Source organism: Schistocerca cancellata, chromosome 9 (assembly GCF_023864275.1).
Source record: "Schistocerca cancellata isolate TAMUIC-IGC-003103 chromosome 9, iqSchCanc2.1, whole genome shotgun sequence".
Lineage (NCBI taxonomy): Eukaryota > Metazoa > Arthropoda > Insecta > Orthoptera > Acrididae > Schistocerca > Schistocerca cancellata.
Window position 1 is genome coordinate 344,958,734 of NC_064634.1, and position 12,851 is coordinate 344,971,584.

The following is a 12,851-nucleotide window of genomic DNA, read 5'->3' on the forward strand; positions in this document are numbered from 1 at the left end:
ATACTGAAATTTTCACTGATGATGAAAACTGCCATGAGAAAAGATTTCCTGGGCAGGATGATTTAGGAGCCAGTACAAATACTGTTGTTTGCCTTAGCCGAGTACTGCAAAAAAATATAAACCATAAACTTTGTGACAATTACTACACATCATTACCACTTCTAGTTTACTTACATAAACAGGGTGTTTATTGTTTAGGAATTGTGAATAGAAACCGAGTGACAGATTACAAGCTTCCAAAAGATGATGATTTGAAAAAATTGGGAAGAGGTACGTGTATTGAGTGTGAGGCAACTGTTGAAGGAGTTGAAGTCTCCAATGTTGTTTGGAAATACAACAAAACTGTTATGCTTCTTTCTAGTCTTGCTGGAAAGGAACCTGTGGGGGAAGTTAGCAGGTATAATAGGAAAACAAAAACAAGAATAACAGTGTCATGTCCTCAGTTGATGAAGTTGTACAACAAACATATGGTAGGTGTAGATTTATTAGACAGTATTATGGGCAGACACAAAATTCTTACAAGATCTTTGAATTGGTTGGTATCTTAGAATATTCTATCATGTGTTAGATACGGGCATAGTAAATGCATGGATTTTGTACAAAAGAGTAGCAGAGTGTAAAGGCAATCAAAAGATCATAAAGGTAAGCAAATTCCGCATTGAGGTTGCTGAATGTTTATGCCATGCTGGAACCACAACACCAAAATGTGGGAGACCAAGCTATGAATTGGAACAACAAATCCAGCAAAGAAGAGAAGAGGACCAACTGCTCATGTGCCAACAAAGGATATGGGTCATTTTCCATCCCACTTGTAAATAAGGCAGAGTTGTAAATTTCCTGGATGTAAAGGATTTACATGGGTTTATTGTGAAAAGTGTGTAGTACCATTGTGCTTTCATAAAAATAAAAATTGCTTTAAGGAATATCATATGCAAACGGACTGTTGCACATTCCACACTGAGTTGAAAATTTTTAAATTAATTCTGTACTTCATTTAAAAGAATTTTCGCGTTGCTTTTGCAACCTACTGAAGCTTATGTATTTTATTATTATTTTTCCTTGCCGAAAGTTGGAGAATAAGTATCTGTGAGTGTATATGGACAATGTTCACTTTTGCAATGAAGCTGAATTCCCAAGTACTAGCTGATGTAAAGTTGTCACTGTGTTATGTCAGTTAACTGCTAAATGCATTTTGTAGCTGATCAGTTACAAACCATTAATTTGTATCTAAGAGCCTCAAATTTTGAAAAATTTTTTAACTATTATTCTGGCTTTTAACACTGCCTAAACACAACAGTAGGAATTTTTTCAATAAAATAAAAAAAAAAAATCATGCATTTAAGGGTTGAAGTTAATTTTTAGATTCTCACAAGGTCTAAAGCATATGTAAAATTATGGATCAGGAACAGCAAGTTGGAACTTCAGAACCAGGCATGGCTATGAAAATTAGTACAGAAGTGCCAGACTGGTCTGAGTTAGTAAACCTAATCAAAGCTCAAAATGCTACTTTAAGAAAGGAACTGAGTGTAACTTTAAGTGAACAAATAGATACCCAGAGTCTTAAGTTCAGACTCAGTAAATGCTCAATTAAATGATAAATTAGATGCCCAGAGTGAAACCTTGAATAGTCAAGCAACCAATCTAGGTTTATTAAGTGCCAAGGTTGACGCACAGAGTAGAGAATTTAGTAATCTATTCGACGGCATGGATGCTTTAAAAACTGAATTTGACACTCTGAATGGTAAAAGCTGACAACATGTAACTATATTTAAAGAAGGAACTAACTAATTCTTTAAGCATTCATGTAAATCAAATGTTTGCTCAATCCAACCAAAAACAGGCTAATAATTTTCAGAGTTTGACTAAAAAGTTAGAATTGAATATTGAGGAGAAATATAATAGCATAGAATTATAGATAAATGAAAAGTTAGGATCATTGGAGGATGTATGTAATGCTCAGCTTAATGGTGTAAAGCAGGGATGGCATACTTTGAAAGAGAGCATTAATAAGCATAGCGAATTAATGCCTGTCATTCAATCGCAAATTGCAGGTGTACGTACAAGAGTAGACAGTGTAGAAAGGAGCTTCAAAGAGAAGATAGCAAGCTCTGATATCGTAAATGTACGTAGTCTGGAGGAGCAGGTAGAGGAAATTATAGACTGGAAAGTCAATGAGAGAATAACATCTGGGAATGCATTGCCTACAGTTTCTTATGAATTTACTGATACCAGGAAGCACATAGACGAACTCTGGAGAGAAGTCAAACTTATCCAGGAACAAGTAGAAAAATGATAAACTTCACCCAATGTTGTGTTGACTAGTGAAGTAGTTACTGATTTGCAATGGGGGACGAATTCGAGGTTATCAAGACAGTTCCCTAAATTCAAGCCCGACGGGGAGGTGCATCAGACTCATTTTTTGAAAAGATTCAACGAAGCCTTGCCAAAGAACTGGGAAGATTCTAAAAAGATTGAATTTGCTGTAAGGTACCTTTCAGGGGAAGTCTCGGAATGGGGTACTGTAAATATTAGAACTTTTCTTCGTGGGGAGATTTCCAGAAGAAATTTAGAGAGAAATATTGGTCTGCTAGTGCGCAGGAGAAACTAATACCAGATTTCAGAGACCTGAAATACTACAATAATGCTTGGGGTACCATGAGGAAATATTTCGACTAGCATCTAATATGGGCAATGTATTTAGATAAGCCGAGGGAGGAAGAGGGGTTGGTTCAAATTTTGATTAGACGATTACCCATCTAAGAAAGGAAAGACATCTTGTGTAGTGGCTGAAAAACAGTTGAAGAATTGTTATCCCTCACTGATGGACTAGATGTCCTAAATAAAGAATGTAATGAAACTTTACATCAAGGGGAAAACTCGAATTTCTAAAGGAATAGTGGGAATAATTTCAAAAATCATAAAGTCAACCTAGCTAGACTACACCAGCGCAATAGAAAAAATGGTAACAATTATCAGAACAAGCATCCACCTTCGAATTTAGGTCCTGTAACTTCGCAGGAATTTGTGCCAAGTAATAATAGAGCACACAGTGGTAACATAGTACCTCGATTCGGTAACCATCCTGTGATTACTAATGAGGAAAATCTAGTGCAATCTGGATCCAGGGCTAGAGCCCAGGTCGTAGAGATACACTAGGAGGCCTGGTTAATGATAAGTATGTTAAATTCACGCACAGAATATCTACAAAACATTGGTTACTGCTAGAAGAACCTAACCTAGTTATAAACAATCCACAACCTATTATAGCAGGGACTGTGGAAACTTCTGGAGTTAACATATTTGTAGACTCAAAGAGTGAAGTATCACTCATATCTAGCACATTATTTAATTTAATAGAGGGAAACATTCCACGTGGGAAAAATATATCTAAAAACAAAGATGATGTGACTTACCAAACGAAAGTGCTGGCACATCGATAGACACACATACACACAAAATTCTAGCTTTCGCAACCAACGGTTGCTTCATGAGGAAAGAGGGAAGGAGAGGGAAAGACGAAAGGATTTGGGTTTTAAGGGAGAGGGTAAGGAGTCATTCCAATCCCGGGAGCGGAAAGACTTACCTTAGGGGGAAAAAGGGACGGGTATACACTCGCACACACACACATATCCATCCACACATATACAGACACAAGCAGACAAAGAAGGGAAAGCAGAAAGGTGGAAAGAGTATATACAGGGTCTACAAAAGGGCACTGTACTTGAGGGCAATGTTGTAGAAAGGGAAGAGGATGTAGATGAGGATGAAATGGGAGATATGATACTGCGTGAAGAGTTTGATAGAGCACTGAAAGACTTAAGTCGAAACAAGGCCCCGGGAGTAGACAGCATTCCATTAGAACCACTGACGGCCTTGGAACAGCCAGTCCTGACAAAACTCTACCATCTGGTGAGCAAAATGTATGAGACAGATGAAATATCCTCAGACTTCAAGAAGAATATAATTCCAATCCCAAGAAAAGCAGGCGTTGACAGATGTGAAAATTACCGAACTATCAGTTTAATAAGTCACGGCTGCAAAATACTAACACGAATTCTTTACAGACGAATGGAAAAACTGGTGGAAGCCAACATCGGGGAAGATCAGTTTGGATTCTGTAAAAATATGGGAACACGTGATGCAATACTGACCCTACGACTTATCTTTGAAGCTAGATTAAGTAAAGGCAAACATACATTTCTAGCATTTGTAGACTTGGAGGAAGCTTTTGACAATGTTGACCGGAATACTCTCTTTCAAATTCTGAAGATGGCAGGGGTAAAATACAGGGAGCGAAAGGCTATTTACAATTTGTACAGAAACCAGATGGCAGTTATAAGAGTCGAGGGGCATGAAAGGGAAGCAGCAGTTTGGAAGGGAGTAAGACAGGGTTGTAGCCTCTCCCCTATGTTATTCAATCTGTATATTGAGCAAGCAGTGAAGGAAACAAAAGAAAAATTCGGAGTATGTATTAAAATCCAGGGAGAAGAAATAAAAACTTTGAGTTTTGCCGATGACATTGTAATTCTGTCAGAGACAGCAAAGGACTTGGAAGAGCAGTTGAACGGAATGGAGAGTGTCTTGAAAGGAGGATATAAGATGAAGACCAACAAAAGCAAAACGAGGATAATGGAATGTAGTCGAATTAAGTCGGGTGATGCTGAGGGAATTAGATTAGGAAATGAGATGCTTAAAGTAGGAAAGGAGTTTTGCTATTTGGGGAGCAGAATAACTGATGATGGTCGAAGTAGAGAGGATATAAAATGTAGACTGTCAATGGCAAGGAAAGCATTTCTGAAGAAGAAAAATTTGTTAACATCGAGTATTGATTTAAGTGTCAGGAAGTCGTTTCTGAAAGTATTTGTATGGAGTGTAGCCATGTATGGAAGTGAAACATGGACGATAAATAATTTGGACAAGAAGAGAATAGAAGCTTTTTCGAAGTGTGGTGCTACAGAAGAATGCTGAAGATTAGATGGGTAGATCACATAACTAATGAGGAGGTATTGAATAGGATTGGGGACGAGTTTGTGGCACAACTTGACTAGAAGAAGGGATCGGTTGGTAGGACATGTTCTGAGGCATCAAGGGATCACCAATTTAGTATTGGAGGGCAGCGTGGAGGGTAAAAATCGTAGAGGGAGACCAAGAGATGAATACACTAAGCAGATTCAGAAGGATGTAGGCTCCAGTAGGTACTGGGAGATGAAAAAGCTTGCACAGGATAGAGTAGCTTGGAGAACTGCATCAAACCAGTCTCAGGACTGAAGACCACAACAACAACAAAGGGCAGGCATACCTACGTGGAAATAGGACGACCTGTGGCCTGAGAAATAGGAATGTACCTATCAGAACGGAAACAGGAAGTGCTCTCAAAGGTCAACCTATATGTAAAGTATAGGTACTGGTCCTAGGAGAAGGGGACAGTATCGTGACAGCAGTCACACATTTTATAGGGATTATTCTGGTAAGTTTGAATTCTATGCACAACAAGCATTTTTACGTTTTATGTAAGTTTACGGGCGTCAAAAGGAACACTTTCATGTTCCCTAGAGTTTCTCCAAACTACAACAGATAATGAATGAGTACATACTTGGAAAAGGTAATACAAGAATTGGGAACAGAAAATAAGAACACTCGTGTGCCATGGAAGGGGGGGGATTTAAAAAAAGGTGTAGGGGGAGGAGATGGAGAGGAGAGAGAGAGAGAGAGAGAGAGAGAGAGAGAGAGAGAGAGAGAGAGAGTGTGTTGCTGATGTGAAAAAGGTATATATAAACCTACATAATAAATGTATACTGTTAAAATGAGAATTGTTATTGTTTGACATTACTAATTATTGTACATAGTGATTATGCATAAAATATCACGTGTTCGATCTGAGGAGGGGTGTATGTAGCGTTTCGAGAATTTCCACACAAATTCTAGAACCACTTGGCCTTCTACAGTCTTGAACGCATGATATTTTGAATATAAGTGTGAGAGAGCCTCTCTACTGCGTGTCACCTGTCTGTGTGTGCAGGTCCGAAGTGTGTAATGAGAAGACTGTAGACACGGCGGTCGAACGGCACTGACAAGTACTTGTCGGTCGTGCCAAGGAAGTTGTAATGAAAGAACACGGCAGCCCCAAGGATCTTCTGTGTTATTCCGTGCTGTTTTATAACTTTGACTATTGTAGTGACCAGGAAGGGGGGGGAATAACAGTTGAGTTGGAAAAAGATCTTTAATCTTTAGTAACTTTTAACACAGACGTGCTACAGGCAAGACTCTTTCACAATTTCCATGGTTGTTGAATCAACCATGTGGTAAACACACAACATTCAAGCTTTCGCAACCAACGGTTGCTTCATCAGGAAAGAGGGAATGAGAAGGAAAGACGAAAGGATGTGGGTTTTCAGGGAGAGGGTAAGGAGTCATTCCAATTCCGGGAGCGGAAAGACTTACCTTAGGGGGAAAAAAGGACAGGTATACACTCCCACACACACACACACACACACACACACACACACACACACACATATCCATCCACATATACACAGACACAAGCAGACATTTGTAAAGGCAAAGAGTTTGGGCAGAGATGTCAGTCGAGCGGAAGTACAGAGGCAAAGATGTTGTTGAATGACAGGTGAGGTATGAGTGGCGGCAACTTGAAATTAGCGGAGGTTGAGGCCTGGCGGGTAACGAGAAGAGAGGATATAATGAAGGGCAAGTTCCCATCTCTGGAGTTCTGACAGGTTGGTGTTAGTGGGAAGTATCCAGATAACCCAGACAGTGTAACACTGTGTCAAGATGTGCTGGCCGTGCACCAAAGCATGTTTAGCCACAGGGTAATCCTCATTACCAACAAACACTGTCTGCCTGTGTCCATTCATGCGAATGGACAGTTTGTTGCTGGTCGTTCCCACACAGAAAGCTTCACAGTGTAGGCAGGTCAGTTGGTAAATCACATGGGTGCTTTCATACGTGGCTCTGCCTTTGATTGTGTACACCTTCCACGTTACAGGACTGCAGTAGGTGGTGGTGGGAGGGTGCATGGGACAGGTTTTACACCGGGGGCGGTTCAAGGGTAGGAGCCAGAGGGTAGGGAAGGTGGTTTGGGGATTTCATAGGGATGAACTAAGAGGTTACGAAGGTTAGGTGGACGGCGGAAAGACACTCTTGGTGGAGTGGGGAGGATTTCATGAAGGATGGATCTCATTTCAGGCCAGGATTTGAGGAAGTTGTATCCATGCTGGAGAGCCACATTCAGAGTCTGATCCAGTCCCGGAAAGTTCCTGTCACAAGTGGGGCACTTTTGGGGTTCTTCTGTGGGAGTTTCTGGGTTTGGGGAGATGAGGAAGTGGCTCTGGTTATTTGCTTCTGTACCAGGTCGGGAGGGTAGTTGCAGGATGCGAAAGCTGTTTTCAGGTTGTTGGTGTAATGGTTCAAGAATTCCGGACTGGAGCAGATTCGTTTGCCACGAAGACCTAGGCTGTAGGGAAGGGACCGTTTGATGTGGAATGGGTGGCAGCTGTCATAATGGAGGTACTGTTGCTTGTTGGTGGGTTTGATGTGGACGGATGTGTGAAGCTGGCCATTGGACAGATGGAGTGGCATGGGATTTGGAGTAGGACCAGATGAATCTGATGGAACCAAAGGAGTTGAGGTTGGAGAGGAAATTCTGGAGTTGTTCTTCACTGTGAGTTCAGATCATGAATATGTACCAAACTTTGGGTTGGCAGGCCTGGGTAACCAAGAAGGCTTCCTCTAAGCGACCCATAAATAGGTTGGCGTACGAGGGGGCCATCCTGGTACCCATGACTGTGCCCTTTAATTGTTGATATTTCTGGCCTTCGAAAGTGAAGAAGTTGTGGGTCAGGATGAAGCTGGCTAAGGTAATGAGGAAAGAGGTTTTAGGTAGGGTGGCAGGTGATCGGCGTGGAAGGAAGTGCTCTATCGCAGTGAGGCCCTGGAGGTGCGGAATATTTGTGTATAAGGAAGTGGCATCAATGGTTACAAGGATGGTTTCCTGGGGTAACAGATTGGGTAAGGATTCCAGGCGTTTGAGAAAGTGGTTGGTTTCTTTGATGAAGGATGGGAGACTGCATGTAATGGGTTGAAGGTGTTGATCTACGTAGGCAGAGATGCGTTCTGTGGGGGCTTGGTAACCAGCTACAATGGGGTGGCCGGGATGATTGGGTTTATGAATTTTAGGAAGAAGGTAGAAGGTACGGGTGGGGGGTGTCGGTGTGGTCAGGAGGTTGATGGAGTCAGGTGAAAGGTTTTGTAGGAGGCCTAAGGTTCTGAGGATTCCTTGAAGCTCAGCCTGGACATCAGGAATGGGATTACCTTGGCAAACTTTGTATGTAGTGTTGTCTGAAAGCTTACGCAGTCCCTCAGCCACATGCTTCCGACGATCAAGTACCACGGTCGTTGAACCCTTGTCCGCCGGAAGAATGATGATGGATCGGTCAGCCTTTGTGTGTGTGTGTGTGTGTGTGTGTGTGTGTGTGTGTGTGTGTGTGTGTGCGCGCGCGCATGCGCACCACATTAATTAGTTTAACCCAGGAAAAGAATAACAATATTTATTAGGATATACTGCTGATCACCACTTGGAGGTATTAAACAACAGAATACATTTAGAAGTTGACTGTTTTGGATATTACTAAGCTACTGAACAAAGTCCTTAGCCAAATACACAAGATGGCGTTCATGCACGCACCTCTTTCCCTGGGCCATCAGAGTTGTGTGTGTTATGTTTTAGAAGGACGATACAGTCTAATAGCTTAGTCTACTTTTGAATGTTCTAGTCTGTCCCCCCACCCCTTTACAGTAACCAATATCAATTTTTGTACGATGAGCTTTCGTAAAGATAATACCACTTACTGTCCTGTTAAAACTATCCTCACAGCAATGACGTAACACCCCTCCCCAAATCCTCTGACTTCCCTTTTACTTTAGAATCTTATACTAATCTTACAGGTGTTTAAGCAATTTAACAAATAGATCAATGAAACACTTATCGCATCATCTCTTCTTACATATGCTGGAATCCAACGGTTATGATAAGAAGTAACAGCCTCCAGTTTGAAGAAATACAAGTTTTACACGAGTCATGTTCACTTTGAGTCATCAGTAATAAATTTATATAGGCTTTGGAGCCAAATCCGTATCCTCTGTTTTCTTCACTTTGTTTTTGACAAGATTTAAGTTACGATAATGACTAAACTGGACACATTTATTTCCAGTACATGCAAACAATAAGTTTTATATAAAAATTTTATTTGTAATTCTTCTAAGCCTTATGACAAGTTCTAAATTAAAGTATCATCAAACATGCTGGAGACTAAAACTGGCAGCGGTGTTCTTTCTTGTACCTGTATAAACAGGCAGCACAAAATGCAACCATCTGCTGGAAAGTTCGAAACAATATGACAATTTGAAAACATTAATGCCCAAATTTTAGTTTGATCAAACATCTCTGGGATCAAGTATATAAAATATATGGCTTGCATTAATAACACTTTAAACAAATGCCAAGATCTGTAGCCTCAAAATCAGTGCAACTAGAGTAACGGCAGTACAATTACATATTGCAATATTATTGTATGATTTTAATAATCAGTCACATATACTCAGGTTCAGTAATAACACAAAATAGCTTGGCTGATAAACCACTTGGTGAGACTCCCAATTATCAGCACATTTGTCAATGTGTAACACTGCACTACTACTGTCAAATTATTATTATTTGCCAGGTTCAAACCCATCTTAAAATTACACATTACACAAGGGGGAAAAACATGTAGGGCACTTGTACCGTATCACCTTTGCATTGTAGCATAGTTTTTCTCATTACAAATGTAAAACAACTATCCTTTATGATAATGTGAAACTGATGACGTGGCTTGGATGGCATGCCTGCTTCAGTCTTATGTATGAGTTCTACTGCTCCACATGAAGCAGCAATGTTATGGGGCAATGATCACTGCCATACACCTCACTGCGTATTATACTGTCACAAACATTTGATTTGAGCTGCTCTGACAGGATGAAGTAGTCTAATCTCCTGTAAATAAACAAAAATTATTAGTTTATGATAAAAAGGTACATATGTAGATGATAAACAATAAATACTTTGTCAACTGTGTCATTCCAATGGGTTGAATTATTTACCCCCCCCCCCCCCCAAAAAAGGGGAGGGGGCAAAGGATCTAAATGAATTTCACAGTGAGTTAACCTGACTCGATTAGTTATGGACTTTTGTGGGTGGCTCCTCATTTGAAGTTATGTTGTTCAAATTCAGATGGGAAAAGGAATTTCTATTACAGTGTTGTAATAAAATTTCTAGTCAGCAAACTATGAGACAATACACAGAGTTACATTTCAATACTCTCCACAATGTCATCTGGAGTAATGGCTTGGGAGACTGATCAGCATGTCAGATGGGGATTTTAGGCTTAGAAGCTCCCTGTGCACTATTTGAGAGTAGACCATGTGCTGGCATCATATTTCAGTCTTTCCATCCTCTCTCATCGCAATAACAATCCATCGCTAAACAACAACACACTACACTACACTACACTTACCATGTCACATTGGAAATAATTATAGTTCAAGAAAATTACAGTTTTGTTAGTGATGGGCTCAATAAGATATCCTGCGAAACAGTACTATATGCTTTCTCTGAAAGCTACAAAGAACAAATAGTTAGGCACCTCACTCATGATGGAAACATATTGGATCTAATGGCACCAAACAGACCTGATCTCTTGAGGATGTCCACATAGAAACGACGCAATTGTGGCAACAATGGTTACCTAAAACAAACCTGGACACACACACACACACACACACACACACACACACACACACACTGTGTTTCAAAAATGACTTTACAAATTTGAAAATTCATATACAGTAATTCATAGTACCTAAAGCTGTCATTGTTAGTGTCAGTCCGTAGGGAAATATATCAAGTTCCATTTCGTGTAGTTCGTCAGCGCAGAATCACACTGTAAAGAGTAATAGTGGCAGTTGCATAAAAGATTGCTGCTTTCATTGCACCCAAGCGTGCTACCTGTGTGTTTTGGTTTGAAGAATCGCAGTTGGCGACAACAGTTCAATGTAATTTCCTTACCAAGTATGCTAAAGATCCTCCTAGCAGGCCTACAATTTTTGAGCAGCATAAATGTTTTGTCAAAATAGGGTGCTCACTAAGACATGGGAAATCATCAGGTCGTCCAAGCACATCTGATGAATTTGTTGAACAAGGGAGACAACATTTTGTCAACAGCCCTATGAAATCGACCTGGCATGCTCCTCACGAACATTAAATCCCACATACAACTATTTGGAGTGTGTTGAGAAACCCATTGCATTTGAAACTGTACAGACTGACAATCGTACAAGCAATAAGACTGAGAAAATTGCTCGCAAATGTGCGAATATGTTAAACTCATTTAATGAGGATGAACATTTCTTGGACAAAATCTTCTTTGCTGACGAGTTGACTTTTCACTTAAGTGACAAGGTTAACACACACAACTGTACAATTTGTGGCAGTGAGAATCCATATCAAACATTGCAACATGTTTGCGACAGTCCTAGACTGAACGTTTTTTGTGCATTGAGCAAGAACCAATTGTACGCCCCCCCCCTTTTTCCCCCCCCTTGAGAGAGACATTAGCGGGGTAGTGTACCTGGATATGTTCCAACAATTTTTTTTTTACCACAGATCAATGAAGTCTGTGCACTTTCATTTTGGGAGTCAACATCTGGGGTACCCATCATGCATAGATCTTCCAATAGACGAGCAACGTTCTTGTGAAATGCCGATTGTGCTTACAATTTCTCTGAGTGATATGGCGATCATCCTGAATCAATACGTCAACATTTTGCTTGTGAAACTTGGTGGTTGCTGTCACAGGACGTCTAACTCTGTCACGCAGGTCAGATGTTCCTGCCTCAATATCTTTAAACTTACTCGCTCAATCGCTCAAAGACGCACAGTACTCACATCAACACAATCACCATAAACTACTTTCATTCTCTGATGAATCTCCTTAGGGGTGACACCTTCTGCTGTCAGGAATTCAATGACTGCACATTGCTTAAATCACACTAACTGACCACCGACCATCTGTGCATGGTTCCATACTTTACACCGTAACAAGATGACCGTTCAATGCTAAGGCTTCCTGCTAACTGGAACTGCTGGAACTGTAGAGAAGAGGGTACGGAACACGTCAGTATCTGCCGCATACCAATGCTGCCAACTGTTGAAGAGTTACGAAGGTGGAGGCATTACTTTTCAGTAAACCCTCGTAAATTACTTTCAGACCTTCTCACAAAAAAATTCAATGATGCCAAAAGGCATTCTAAGCAGAAGTAGTTTCCTTAAACGTTTGTACATACATTCGATCAATAATGTCCCCCCCCCCCCCTCACACACACACACACACACACACACACACACACACACACACACACACAGAGACAAAAAAAAAAAAAAAGCACAGGCATCAGTTCATGCTCCCACTTGAGTCAGGGTAGTGAGCAAATGGAATGTGTGTGACCAAGGTGAGGGATGATTTTGATGATAATTGTGAGTTTAAAGAGACTAAATAGCTATGACCACCAGTCTCTTATTCACCCCCCCACCCCCCCCCCCCCCCAAAATGAAATCTGGAGACCCCATCTGTTTAGAGTAATCTAATGTGCAAGTGTGGTAACATTTCCTAATGTTTATGAGCATGTATGTGAGTTGGGATGTGGGTACCCACCCATTATTTTCTTAGTGGGATGTGGGAAACTGCCTAGAAACCACAGCCAGACTGGCCAGCTCAACTGTCTGTGTCCCAGTAGTCGTG

General features: G+C 40.7%; 1 protein-coding gene across 6 annotated transcripts in view; it reads right to left on the reverse strand.

The window, feature by feature from the left end:
- Window positions 1-9,244: 9,244 nt before the first annotated feature.
- Window positions 9,245-12,851, reverse strand: part of LOC126101050 (DNA-(apurinic or apyrimidinic site) endonuclease) — a 67,998-nt gene continuing 64,391 nt past the window's right edge. For all 6 annotated transcript variants that reach the window (XM_049911718.1, XM_049911715.1, XM_049911713.1 and 3 more), the window contains one exon: window positions 9,245-10,048. In XM_049911718.1, the coding sequence (XP_049767675.1) occupies window positions 9,925-10,048 (124 nt within the window). In that variant the 3' untranslated portion in view covers window positions 9,245-9,924. The remainder of the gene's footprint in view (window positions 10,049-12,851) is intronic.